The 14,543-nt window shown below is 42.6% G+C and overlaps 1 protein-coding gene across 1 annotated transcript; it reads right to left on the reverse strand.

Annotated features, from left to right (window-relative positions):
• Positions 1–1,503: 1,503 nt before the first annotated feature.
• LOC120618837 (histone H2A-Bbd type 1-like) lies at positions 1,504–1,887 on the reverse strand. The gene has a single exon (XM_039882881.1). It carries the CDS (start codon positions 1,849–1,851, stop codon positions 1,504–1,506), a length of 348 nt encoding a protein of 115 aa, XP_039738815.1. The 5' UTR covers positions 1,852–1,887.
• Positions 1,888–14,543: the final 12,656 nt, after the last annotated feature.

The following is a 14,543-nucleotide window of genomic DNA, read 5'->3' on the forward strand; positions in this document are numbered from 1 at the left end:
AGGTACCTTGGGGAGCTCGCCTAAGCATCTGGCCCACAGGGACGGAGACATGTGCCGCTAGTTGTAGGGGCCTCCTCTCTGCCAGGCACCGTGTCAGGCAGCAATTACTGAGACAATTTGATTTAATCTCTAGGAAAACCCAAAGGGGAGGAGCCAATAGTACCCCATTTTACACATGAGGAAAACTACTGCTCAGAGGCAACAGATGAGTGTCCAGGATCCCATGGCCAGAAAGTGGTGAATAGGGATGGCCAGCCCAGGTCATCTGACCCCACTGCTAAAGCTACCTGGGCAGCCTCTCTCTGACCGGCCCTTTCTGTCAGGCAAGGAGGCAAGAGGGCAGCCATCGAGCATATGATGAACAGGAGAAACTGTCAAATGTTGCCAGTCACAGGTAAGGAAATAGATTGCTAGAACAGTTGATGTGACAACAATTTTTAAACTAAAACAGCACATGAGAGTATTTATAAGAATTGCACGCATTTCTGAGTCCATCACTTAGGAAAGAGCTTACACAGAACATACTTAAACCTCTCCAAACACGTATTCAGCCACTGATAACTCTGCTACTCTATCAAGTGTATGACCAGAGACAGATTAAGTGTTTCATCTCCACATGAGATGTACAATGGTCTACAATGGAGTACATTTATAAATAAATTCATAAATAATAATGATTAAGAACTGTTTGACTTGCCTCTCTTAGACTAAGAGTAGATTTTATGTAATCTTCCAGTGTCCACAAGAGGGGACAGAAGGATCTATACTACAGATCTAGCTAATAGCAACACAGCACTAGCTAATAATCTGTCTCAATTCATTATTTATTTATTTATTTTTGGAATGAGCCAGGGTATAAAAAGTATGAAATCAACATGGCCATAATTCCTTTTCTGTTTGTTTCTTTATGGTTTCCCCATCACTCCTCAATCTTCATGTGAAGCCCGTCCCATCAAGTTCATGCCAACTTCTGTGTCACCCTCTCCACCCAACGCCGTTGCCATCACCTCCTACTGTTAGATGTTCCCTATCATGAATAAAGCCTCTGGTGTCTCGGTCAAGGTCTTCAGCCCCAGCACCACCCCCAGTTACCACCATCATTCTGGCAGGCCCCCGCCAACCTCCTGGCCTCCCAGGCCTTGACTTGCTCAGAGCCAGTGAGGAAGTCTTCTCTCCCCCATGACCTTGGCCAGCTACTCCCACTGGGGCCGCTCCCCACTCTGCCACCTCTAGAAACTGCTCCCTGAAATCCCTGAGTCCAGCATCCCACGCTGACCCCACCTTCTACCCTCCAATTCCCCGTGAGACATCTCCTCCTGGATGTCTTATAGACACTTGCCATGCAGCATGACAGAAACGGAAGAGTCAAAAAACGGTCGTGTGTTTAAACACTTTAATAGCAAGTACTGATGGTCCCTGGCCTCCCTCGTCTTTGGGCAGTTTTGGGGACCAGATGGGGCTTTTGATGAGGTCTTGCCAGGCTCTGGGACCCAGGCATCACCGCTACTTCCTGGCTGAGGGCATCCCACCACCACGAGGGTGGGTGTCATCCTCAAAGATGGAGCTGAGGGGGCTGTTGTCCAGCGCCCTCTCCACGTGTTCTGGAGTGATGAGCACCTTGTGGTGGTTGACGGCCTCCTTGCTCGCCAGCTCCAGGACGTTGGCCGTCAGGTACTCCAGAATGCCGGTGAAGAAAACAGACGTGCACCAGCTCAGGCGCTGGACGTCGGGAGCTTCTCGCAGGAGGCGATCCACGCGGCTAACGGGGAACTGCAGCTCAGCTCTCATGGAGCGGGAGAGGGCGTGCTTCTTACGCCTGCGAGTGGGCCGGTGTCTTCTTTCCCCGGACATTGTTGACTAGCTTTTGCCAATCAGACCAGCTGGATCGTCTTGCCGGCCTGGGCCTCTCCAGATACCACTGATTTTTCCTGCCCGCTGTATCCCTGTGCTCCAGCCCCTGACTGGTCAGGGAGCTGCCTTTGTGACAACTCAGACTTTGTGATGTCACTGGTGTCCACTGGGCCCTGAGCAGGACTGGCCTAGAAATGTCCATGATAGGAACCTGGTCTCCTTGGTAACTTTACCATTTATTTCAGGGAACTCTCTGTATTTCAAAAGTCTAGGGGAAAAAAATGCTCCAACAGAAACACTATACTGCCTTGTCTTTGGGACACCAGTCCAGAGTATCTGATTCTAGCCTTAGACTGTCCTTTGCAGCTGTAGGTCACTGACTGACATACCGAATGCCTTATCTAGTACCTGTCCATTTACTTCCCCTGTCACACTGTAATAAAATAAATTTTTCTGCCAGTTGCACATTTAAATATCCTTTTTCAATATTTCTATGTTTGTTCTTTGGGTTCTCTTTGAATTGATGACAGTATCTGCCAATTCTCTCACGAGTACAATCGATTCTTTCAACACATTTCCACTTCATATCTGTATGAGTATCATGAAAATCTATGAAAATGTGTTTTCTGTTTTGGAGGTCACATTCATATGTGTCCAATGAATTTCCCTGCCAGATCTAGGTAAGCTTCAAATACAAAAAAGTGTACCTCGGTCTCAGATAAAGCCCGGATGTGTCTTCTTTCTTCGAGGTGATGCCAAACCACCAATAGAACATCGATATAATTTTTCTAATTTTAATTTAAATATTTAGTTTTTATTTTAATTTTCATCTGTACTAATTCTGTGTTACTGTCTTGTTTTTGTTCAATTGGAACTGATACGTTATTCCCATTGTTGGCAGAAAATGGTTGAGAATTCAGTTTTAGGATCTGACCACCTGGAGATCTCTATAAACGGGTCCATAGAGATCTAGTCTCTGTTTAGGGAAAGATAACAGAGAATCTGGTTTTTCACTCTTCGTCTATTTGTCCATTCAAACCAATTCAGAATTTCATAACCTGTGGGAGGGCAACAGCTTTTACATACATAGACTGGTGAGATTTGGTGTCTGGGTTTATACCTGCCCATGGCTGAAATTGTAAAACTAAAGCTGTATTTCTCTCTACACGTACGTCTGTGGGTCTGTAATTCAGAAATGCCTTTACCTCTACGTGAGTGTCTCATGTATTTTCGACCTCTGGATGTTAATGCTATTCGATTATAAAAGCTCTAAGATTCATGAAGTTCTGCTGTGATTGGCATAGCTAATTACTCATTTAAATGGAACACTTCCAAATTTTCTTGATAATAGGTAAATTGAACTGTGTTACATTAAATGAGCTACACTTCATTCATACGTATTCTAGCACAGACCACCTCGCAACACTCTTAAGACATTGAATTCATCTAATTTATGTAAATCTTTGACCAACAGGGCTACTTTAATACTGTAGGTTTAATGAAAATAACTAAGTCTTCTTCTATTTATACGTTAAGTATAATGCGAGAGAACATTTATATACTACTTAGGTATGTTCTTCGTAGACATAGACTTATACTGATCACATAAACTACTCTTACATCTATTCTATGTTTCATATTATGAAATACATAACTTTACTGTTAACCAAGCTGAATCTCTGTTTTAACAACTTTGTTTTTCTGTACTCACAAACATTCATGGTACGTCGACTTGAAGATAATATTCAAACAATTCTGAAAACGTAGATAACATTGGACTGATATGATATTGAGTTTATTAAAGGACAGACAATAGATAATTTCTATGACAGAATATTGAAATACTGATGATTCAGCTTTATTTTACTTGATATACTTTTACTTCTTATTTGCATACGCTTCTGGGAGCCTCTACCTTGGAGTCTGTCAATGAGCATGTTCATTTCTACCGATTCGAGAAGCTGAGTGAGGGAACTGTGTGCCTAAATAAAGCTGAGTTAAATGTATTCATGAAATCTGCTACTCCAGAAATTCACCATTATCTGCCCTCTAGATTTCGCTATGAAACACAAGCGATTGTGCATAAAAGTTAAAACGAGTATAGCTGAATGAGAGTCTGCTAGGAGTTTCAACAACAGGCAGGAGGGCTGGCCTGTTGTCCCTACTGTGCCACCCACCCACCATGTGACTTGGGAGAGCTGACTACCCTCTGTGGGCCTAAAAAGCCTCAGCTGCAAAATGCATACCCGAAGAACTGATCCCTGTCCCCTGTGCCACACTTACCCACCATCAGTAGACAACTTTCCTTAGAAAAACATCGTAGATGCATCGTCGTTCACCTCGAGCACACCTTTGAAATAACTGAGGCTAACCTCATTTTATAGCCATGGAAGCTGATGTGCCCCATGTAAAGTACAACAAGGCCGAAGAGAACTTGGTCATCACCCACCTGCAGTTGCTGTGGAGACTTTTGCTGGCCAAGCGACAGGAAGACAAGAGTAAGAGTTGAACTTGACTAAGGCTAGGAGGGTTCATGGCTCTCAATAACAAATCCCCACGGAGCTAGAGCAGCTCCCCGAAGGCCCAGGCTTCCCAGGACCCGGATCATGACCTGGGGGCCCATTTTTCCTGCCAGAAAATGCTTGGTCAAACTAGGCAGGGATGCTGGCAGATAGAAAGCTGCTAAAGACACGTCTGCTCTGTCAGGCAGCTCCTTGAACCTCCCTCACCTGACTACCATTGTATTACTAAGATTAAGAGGATGAAATCTGAAGAAAGCTGGGAGCTGGACATTCTGACAAAGCCTGCGAATATGATGTTAATAAGCATTAAGTGTCGGGAGGCGGGTCCTGCATTTCTACGCTCACAAGTTCCAAGGAACTCTAAGCACGACCCTGACACTGATGGCTCAGGACGCCCCTCTGACATGGGAAAGGTGAAGCCAGCTCCAGCAGCTTTCCCACGTGGTGGCCGGAGGCGGAGAGAGGCCGAGTCCCCAGGTAGAGAGGAGCCGAGAGGAAACTAGGGTGAGGACTGTCTGGTTACCGGATGTGCCTCTGGCTTCCTCCTCTGCGTGGCCCAACCCTGTCTCTCCACAAGGCTCTGCAGGCCGTGGTTTTCTCAGCCACTGGCCCGAGTCTCCAGCAGTCACATGAGAACCAGGACCAGAGGCACCTTGGGGAGCTCACCTAAGCATCTGGCCCACAGGGACGGAGACATGTGCCACTAGTTGTAGGGGCCTCCTCTCTGCCAGGCACCGTGTCAGGCAGCAACGACTGACATACGTTGACTCAAACACCGGGAAAACCCAAACATGGAGGAACCCTTACTGCCTCCGTTATACACATGAGGGAACTGCTGCTCAGAGGCAACAGATGAGGGTCCGGGATCCCATGGCCACAAAGTGGTGAATGGGGATGGCCAACCCAGGTCATTGGACCGTATTTTGAGTGTGTCATACCCTATTGTCTCCATTAGTATTTCCACTAACCCCTCCATCAATCTTGCCCTGGAACTCATAGAAAGGGATATGCTTTGGAGAATTTTGAATTAGGATTCCGATGACATGAATTCTAATCCCGTTCTGCAACATACTTGCCATCGTACCTGGGGCACGACCGATATCTGTCCTTCAAATTTCTCAGTTCTGAAATGGCTATAAGATCATTTGACCTGCCCATCTCTGCAAGTTCAAAGAATTTCATGAGATGGTGTGCGTGAAAGTAATTTGCAAGATGTGAAGAGTTATGTAAGCATAAGTTCACAGCATTGTTCTTATTGAGCTTAAGTGAGAATTTATTTCCCTAAATCCTATTAGAATTTTCATATAGTGAGAAATAGTGTATTCTGCTCCATAAATGGCTAAGTTCCTAATGAGGGTGTGGGTTATTAAAATATTGTCATTCTCTGCTCTATATTAAGGCTGTGTCAGCTTAAAGATGACAGCCAGCTCAGCTGGGAATTCTCTGTACCTTCCGCTCAATTTTGTTGTGAACCTGAAACTACTCTAAAAAATAAACTCTTATTTTATAAAATTTGTCTTTTTTTTTTACCACAAGAAAAGAAAGGAGAAAAATAAGAGAGACACCCAGATTCTTACTTCCTTCTAAACATTGCAAGGTAGACTGATATGTACATTCTTCTAATTAAGAAGGTATTAAGGTATTAAGAAAATGTAATCATTATTGTATCTTACTCTTACCAGATCAAAGAATAAATGGTGCTAGTGTTTTTGATGCAAAGTTCCTTAAGAGTTCAGGAGCTAAAAATAGTCACCCAGAGAAGAAGCCAAGATGTATAATTTCACTCTATTTAAGGAAGGGGAATAGGAGGAAGATATTAGATCAAGCTGTGACTGGGAATAATTAAAATTTAATGAAAAAAATATCGACGTCATTTCTCTCAGTGTTAGTGACTATATTGCTTTCTGTAAACTATATATCCCATTTTCATGCCACATACTTTATTTTTATATTAGTTCTTTAAAGATCTCGAATATTTTTAAAAAGCATACTTGAATGTGAAATACAGCTATGTTCTTTTCAACTTAGTGAATTCCATTAGTGGTAGCCTGACTCTATAAACAAGGCACCAACATCCACCTGGTGGCACCAACATTTACTAAATGGCCCTGGTATCCACTGGCAGCACCCTTGTGGATTTCTCAGCACATCACTTGTTTCAATCAGGGCACTTAATTGAAAACAACAAAAACTGACTTTAACTCCAACAAAACAGAATTTATTGGAAAGGTATAGAATTCCTTGAAGAATTGACAGGAAGGCTGGAGAACCAGGAGTGGAAAACAGGTAAGAATAAAGGAAAGCGGGGGTGTCAGAAAGCCAATGTGATGCCAAAGGAAAGCATCTAGGTAAGCGGCATCTGCCACCAACACTGGCAGTAGAATGAACTCTAAATTCTCCCAATTCTTCTCATCATTACCTCCAGATAAAAAATACTGAGAACATCTTACTTTGGTTGTGCTTTTTTCTCCAGCTGCCAAGATTCAGAGAAAATAATTATTTCAGCTTTTCATCTCCTGATACAATGGTGGATCTCTTAAATAAAATGGTCTTTGAAGGTTGGACAGCTAAGAATTAACTGATTTCCATTATAGTACCTATGAAGAAAATGTTATGCTAGACTTCTGTCATATCCAACTATATACGCCTCCTCCAGTAAAAATAAGACAGTCTATGGAAATATTGCTATAGAAATCCCTGCATCCACAGGACACATATAAATAGGAAACCAAAGGCTAGAGATCTCACCACCTTTACCTGCCTCACCTCAGTACTTTTAACCCCACAGGCAGTATATCTGCTCCTCTGATAGAGATTGAAAGGAGAGTGAGTTTCAGCAACAAAGTATGGTATGCTATTAGCTGGGGAAGGGGTCCTGATTAGTAGTTTGAACATTTCTTTGGTATAAATTCTTCTACTATGGCTGATTTCAAAGATGTTTGTGTTTAATAACTGGCTCACAAAATTCCTAAAAACGTAACAATTAACTTTTGCAAGCCAGTACAAGATGGCTCCAGTATATTACTGAGTGGATAATTTGAAGAGAAAATGAGATATGTAGAAAGTAGAAAGTAGAAAAAAAAATGAAATTAGAGTCAGAGTTTCAAGGACCGTCAACTGAAAAGATCTGGGAGATGACCAAGAGAAGAGTGGACTAGATTAATTGAAGTGAAAGAATGCCATGAAAAATCAAGCAGGAGAAGTTGTTACTCTCTATTTTGATTGATAGAATTAATTTTATAGAGGTTTTGAAGAAAAGTGCAGCAGGAAGGAAGTTAGGAGCTTCATATATTTATCATCTTTTGCTATAAAAATGCTGCATAACAAACAAGTCCAAAATATAATGGTTTAAAATAATAACCATTTATTATTGCCCTTAGGTCTATGTTTTGGCTGGGTAAATTTATCTGGTCTTGACCAGGCTCACTCATGTATCTGCAGTCATCTTTGAGTTGGGACGCCATTCTGTTGACCTTGATTGGACTCTTTCACATGTTTGAAAGTCAGCTAGCTCTTGGCTGATCTAGGATGGCCTCACCTCTTCTCCATGAGTTTCCCTTATCCTTCTAGAAAGCTCATCTGGACATTCTTCCATGATGAGGCAAAGGTGCAAGAGTGAGCAAAACCAATCATACAAAAGGGCAAGTGGAAATACACACAGACTTTTCAAGCCTCTGCTTGCGTCACACTCACTAACATTCTACTGGGAAAAGAGAGTCGCCTGGCCAGGTTCAGTGCTAGAGTAGAGGGGATTACAAAGTTAAAAGCAAAAGATGTGGATACAGGGAAAGTATTTGCTATAGACTGAATGTATGCATCGCCCCGCCCCCTCCACCAATTCATATGTTGAAACCTGACACCCAATGTGATAGTATTTGGAGGCGGGGCTTTTGGGAGGTTATTATGAGAGAAAAATGGGATTAGAGACCCCAGAGAGCTCTATTTTTCCATCCACCATATGAAGACACAGAAGAAGAAGGCCATCTATGAACCAGGAGTGGGCCCTCACCAGACACTGAATCTGCTGATACCTTGATCTTAGACTTCCCAGCCTCCAGAACTATGAGAAATAAATTTGCTGTTTATAAGCCACCCAGTCTATGGTATTTTCTTATAGCAGCCTGAATGACTAAGAAACTACTTGGTACCATTAATGCAATTACTATACATACAACGTATTATGGAAACAACTGGCCATGAAAAATATGATTCTCCCATTCTTCATAGAACTCATAGCCTAGTGGATGATGCAGAAATGTTTGCAGGCAATTAACATACAGTAAGTGGTATAACAGGCGAGGTATAGAGCAATGTGGTACTAAATATGAATGGCACTTAACTAGGTCTTAGAGACGAGAGATTTCCTATAAGAACTGATTTCAAGGTTGAGATCTGATGAATGAGGATGATTAATGTCCAGAAAAAGCCAATTATAAAAGTGTGCTCTGTAGAGAAAATGACATATTCACAGGCATAGAGGTAAGAGAAAATGGATTGGTGAGGAATCTGCAAACAGTTCAATGAAATCAAAATTTAGAGAAGGAGGAAGGTAATGACAAGATATGTGGCATTTAAATGAAAAATCATGGGGCCAGACTATGGAGGAATTTAGAAAAGCATTATGACCTCAGTTAAGGAAAGGGATTGGGAGGAAGCACTGTAGGCAGGAATAAAAGTTAGGAACCTGATAAATGTGTCTCAGTAAGTATATAAGTTGACTATTACTGTGTAACAAGTTACCCAAAACTCAGTAGCTTAAAACAATTATTTTTAAGAGTATGTGGATCATTTGGGTGTTGGATAACCTAGGCTGAGCTCAACTGAATGTTTCTGCTGGCTTTGGCTGGGCTCACTCACACATCTGCAGCCAAATGGGAGTCAGCTGGTTTAGAATGGGTTTGGCTGGCCATGATCCCACACCCTGTGTTTGTTATCTTCCTCCTGGGAACAGCAGCAGACTTGGCACATCGTTCTCAGAGAGATGCAAGAAGTGCAGGAGAACAAGTCAAAATGGACAAGTGCTCTTTCAGGCCTCTGCTAGTATCATGTTTGCTAACAGCCTGTTGGACAAAGCTCACCACATGGCTGAGCTCAACTTCAAAGGGCAGAACAATACATTTTGTCCCTTGATAGGAGCAGCTATAAAGTCACATAACAAAGACCATGCATATAAGGAGTGGTGAAGAACTGAGGCCACTAACGCTTTTAATCTGTCATGCAGGATTCTATACATCATGATACAATGGTTGTCTCTAAGTACACTACCTGGCAAATTACAGAAGAGGTCACAGAAAAGAAAGACCCACAGATTATGTGAAAAAGCTTGAATCACATAGTTTATCAAATAAATTTTAAAACACACAGCAAATGGCAAGGGGAAAGAGAGGAGGTAGGTTTACACACTGAATACAGGGTACAAGCAAGCAGAATGACCACACTTCCAAAATCCTGTAATATACAGTGGGCGTACATATTCTGTCTGTCTGTATCTCTCTCTGCTGTATCAGCCTTTCCTGACGATGGTGTTGTTAGAAGAACCAGAGTTGAGGCTTGAGCCAGGGGTCTGCAGACAGAAGATGCCTGGGACCAATGGCCCACCCTTCCTCTGAGACATGCAGAGATGAGTACCCCCTAACCAGAGCCGTAGCTTGTCAATAAGTCTGCTGAACACCTGAGGATTTTATATCTCTTAGGAAGAAGACACATGGGATAATGATGGGTGTCATCAGTGGCTGGCTGAAGTAAGACTTCACAAATATGGAGTGCCTCATAATCCTGATATAAAAATAGTATGTCTCATGTACCTCGTGTTTATTTATCATACATATTAAGGGTGGAAAATTTTCAAGTAAGCCAACTAGCTAAGTCAGCTACAGGGAAGAAATATCTTTATATACCAGAAGTTGTCCTACTTGCTTGTGTGTGGTTTAGGAAGTGTATTGTATAAGATATGAAGATGGCCAATGTCTGCTTCAGTAATCCATTTACTTGTTAATTAAGGGTGTTGTTCCGGGCAAAGATATGCTAACAGCCAACTTCCACTTCCGTAATCTGCTGGCTTGTTCAGGAGACCACCAGGATATGGTCTTAAGCTTTATCAGCTGCCTCCTCTGAAAGCTCGGGGCTGATCTCCTCTAGCCCTGCGTGGTAGAGAGTCAGTTGAGAGTCAGTCGCTGGCCGACTAATAAAGGCTCATAATTAATCTCAATTGGCTCCGAGGGTCTCAGAATCGTTCGCACCATAACAATACATATCATGAGTATTCATGTTTCCTTGGTCGTTTCATCCTTTTCTATGTTAACATATATATGCAATATTTACTCTACTTAGCTTACATTTTTAAATGTTAAAAATTTACTTGCCTATGCCTAAGATATCTTATGAGTTCCATGCTTCCTATTTGTTTTCTTGTTTTCCACAGCAGAATTAAATATTCACAAACAATGCACCAAATATTCATCATGCCACCAATAGTGATGTGAATTAGACTAGACTAGAATAGAGAGAACACCAAGGAAGAGAAATGTAAAGGTTCATAAGTAATACTGCCAGGATGTGTTGACTGAGAAATTAGTCGGATGAGACTGAGAGACAGATAGGAGTCAAGGTTGACCTCTGGTTACTGGCTCAGGCAGCTGAATTGATGGTAATGCCATTCCCTGGAGGAAAAGGCACAGGAAGAACAGCCATTATATGGAAGAAGGTAACAGATTCAGCTTGCACAGGATTGAATTTAGGTGGGTAGGGAAGGGGAGGTCTCAGACGGGAAGCATTGGCTGGTTAGTTGGATGTACAGATGTGGAGCTCAATTATGAGGTCTGGCTGGAGACAAAGGTATGGGTGTCATCACTAAGTGGAAGGCAAACAAGATCATGGGAGAGGCAGCGGTAAGAAAGGAGGCCCAGGGCAGAAGGAGTTTGAAATGGAGACGAGGAAAGGCAGGCAGAGAACAAAGGGCAAACCTGCAACCATGGGGCTTAGCAGGCACTGCAGTCTCAAGTACCAATCATTTGATGCCAAGAGTTTCACTATGAGACAGATTGATAAGTGACCCCTGGATTTAGGACTAAGGAATTTATTAATGACCTCAGTAAGAGGTTTCAATGGATAGCATGGAAGGCTGCCAGATGTTAATGGGTTGAGGTGAGGGAATGGAGTCAACTCAGAATGGTTGGCTGTGATAGGGGAGCGAGACCTTGGCTGGAATAAAAACAAAAACAACAACAAAAACAAACATGCAGAAACCAGAGAGATTTGGTTTTGTCATGTAAATGTTGTTGAGAAGGAGCCAGGACAAAGGGAGGGGCTAAGCATGGCGGATCCTTGATAGAGCAAGGTTCCTGAGCACAGGGAGGAAAGGAAGTAGGAGCCTTAGACAGGAGGAGGGGCCTCCTGTAAGAGGAGGGAAAGAGGGTGCAGGTGCAGGAAGCTTTGTACGGCTGGTGGCAGGAGGTCGAGGGACTTCCTCTTTGTGGTTTCCATTTTCTTTGTGAATAAGCAAAAAAGGTTCTGTTAAAAATAAAGTGGTAGGTGAACATTTCAGGAAAATGGGTTCTCAGGTTTTGTTTCTGCTGTTCGGAAGTGGGGCTTGGCTGTAGAAGCCAGAATGATTTCCAGACAGAGCTAAGGACCCAGATGAGTCTGAGATCATAAATCAGTAGGGGTACAAACCTGTGGGTAGTTTTCTCAGCTCTCCTTACTGATGCATGTGTAAGCGTAGAGGAAGAAGGCAGTTGAAGTGAGTGGAGATGGGTTTTGCCTGGCGGAGGGTACAGAAGGACAGCATGTGAAGGAATTAAGGACTTGTGCAAGAGAATGGCTGAAGCGATGGATGGTAGAGTCTCAGATGGGTAGAACACCAAGAAGTGAACACCAGAGGGAAGCAAAGTCAAAGGCTGAAAAAAGAAATCAAAAGTCTTGATGAGGTGGAAGGACAGGCATCGTGGGCACAAGTGAATGAGGAAGCGAGAGGAGCCGGTGGCGATGGTTCGCGGGGACGTGTCTGAGATGGAGATTTTAAATACGATGCGCTTCCAAGAGCTGGCCAAGTCCAGAGTGTGGCTATGGGGGAGGGTGACTGAGGTGAGGATCCCTGAATGAGAAGGAAAAGGAAGGGTGAGGCAAGGTTCTGGATCCACTTAAGTTACCCAGAATGAAGGCCCTCCTCTAGTTGCAGAGGTTTAATGAAGTTGCATAGAATGCGAATCTAGACCCTCTACTTATCAGCTGTATGACCACAGGCAACCTATTTAACCTCTTAGACTCAGTTTTCTCATCTTTAAAACGGAAGTGGAGTATTACCACCTACCTCACTGAGTGGTGGGAGTATACACAGTGCACACAGCACAGTGCTCGACACTTGGTAGCCACACGATGCATGAGTTTTTACCTCCCTTTTAAATGTGGTCCACAGACTTGAGAAAGATGTTCTAGGTCAGGTCTGACTGGTCAAGAGTGGAGGGGGATCTTAGCTTCCTATGTTGTGGAGATAACGTGTTTATGGCACAATCTCAGACAGATTGTGCTACCCTCTGAAAGTCTTGCCTCACAGTATTGGCTCACTTAGAAGTGTGCAATCAACTTCAACCTTCAGAACATTTTAATAAAACTATAGCAATTGAGTCAAGGTAGCTGATAAAAAAAAAATACCTACAGCATATTTCTGGCCACAAACACATCACCAACCTTCTAACTAAAGACCCCAAACGCTCGTAATATTAAACATTGAAATTAATGTGAACTGTACATACAGTTAAGAAAGATGAATAAAAACAAGAGAATTCTTTTCCAACCCACTTATTCCAGTTCAGATTCATGGTGGCTGAAGCATCTCCTGGCAGATCAGCGTGCTGGGTGGGCACCCACCCAGGACAGCACACTTTTCTTTCATAGGGCACACCCACACCCACACCCACACCCACACTCACTCAGACGAGGACAAGGTAGACACACTGATTCACTTCATGTGCACATCTTTGGGGTCTGGGAGGAAATTGGAGTATCTAGAGAAAACCCACACAGACATGGGGAGAACATGCAAACTCCACACAGGCAGTGGGCCCAGCCAGCAATCAAGCATTTTTTCTCATCAACATTATAATAAAACAACATTGAACAAAATTTTATTCAAGAACCTGCTATATGTGATGGAAGAGTCAGGTGTTCTTAATCCTCAGACAGCTGCCTTTGCTTGTAAAGCAAGCTTTCTGGAATGCTGGAGAGCCCAGGTGTTTGTAATCACCTGAGGGCAAAAAAAAAAAAACCTGATGCCTGGGTCCCACCACAAGACATTACTGTTTAATTAGTCTGGGGTGTAGCCTGACTTTGGAATTTTTAAAGCCCCCCCAAGTGATTCTAATGGGAAGCCAAGTTTGAGAACCACTATATAGAAAAAACATTTTCTCTGTTGCTCAGGATATTCTCACCGAATACAGAAATAATAGAGTGGGGAATACCTGTTCTTACTGTAAATACAATTTTTCTGACATGAATGGAAGAAAATGCCATCCGAGGAGCAGATCTGACTGATCTGGAATTTTTCTAATGCATTTAGCATTCTCCATAGAAAAGCAGGTCTTCAGGGTATCTGTCCATCCAAGTGTCTAGAGTACCACTGTCATGTATAACACAAAAGTGCTAGCCACATACGACATTTTTAATTTTCTAGTGGCCACAATTAAAAAGTAATTAGAAAGAGGTGAAATTAATTTTAATAATACATTTTATTTAGCCAAATAATCCCAAATATTATCAGTTCAACATACCATCAATATAAAAATTAATAAGATATTTTAAATTTTTTGGAACTAAGTTCTAAAAATCATGTGTTTTATAGCATATCGCAATTTGACTTAGGACCATTTCAAGTGCTCAGTAGTCACACATGGCTAGTGGCTGGCATACCAGACAGCGCTGGTTTAGACATGATGGCATTCGTCAGTATTAGATGCCAAATCAGAACACTATTTAAGGAGATGACATTATAGCATAAAATTTATTTTTCCTTTGGAACATTTAGGTGATATCAAGGCTCAGGGAATGGGATATTTTCTTTTCCTCTTGTAATCCCAGCTAGCCCTGTCAGGACACAAATACTTAGTAGATGCAGAAAATTGATTCTGACTCCTGCTGTACTAAATTTTTCAGAATCACCTCCCCGTGAGGGTATTT

This window comes from Pteropus medius, unplaced genomic scaffold (assembly GCF_902729225.1).
Source record: "Pteropus medius unplaced genomic scaffold, Ma_sr-lr_union100, whole genome shotgun sequence".
In the NCBI taxonomy this organism is placed as follows: Eukaryota; Metazoa; Chordata; class Mammalia; order Chiroptera; family Pteropodidae; genus Pteropus; species Pteropus medius.

Coding starts and splice junctions, on each gene's coding strand:
- LOC120618837 (XM_039882881.1), bottom strand. CDS start 1,851: ATGTCCGGGGAAAGAAGACACCGGCCCACTCGCAGGCGTAAGAAGCAC.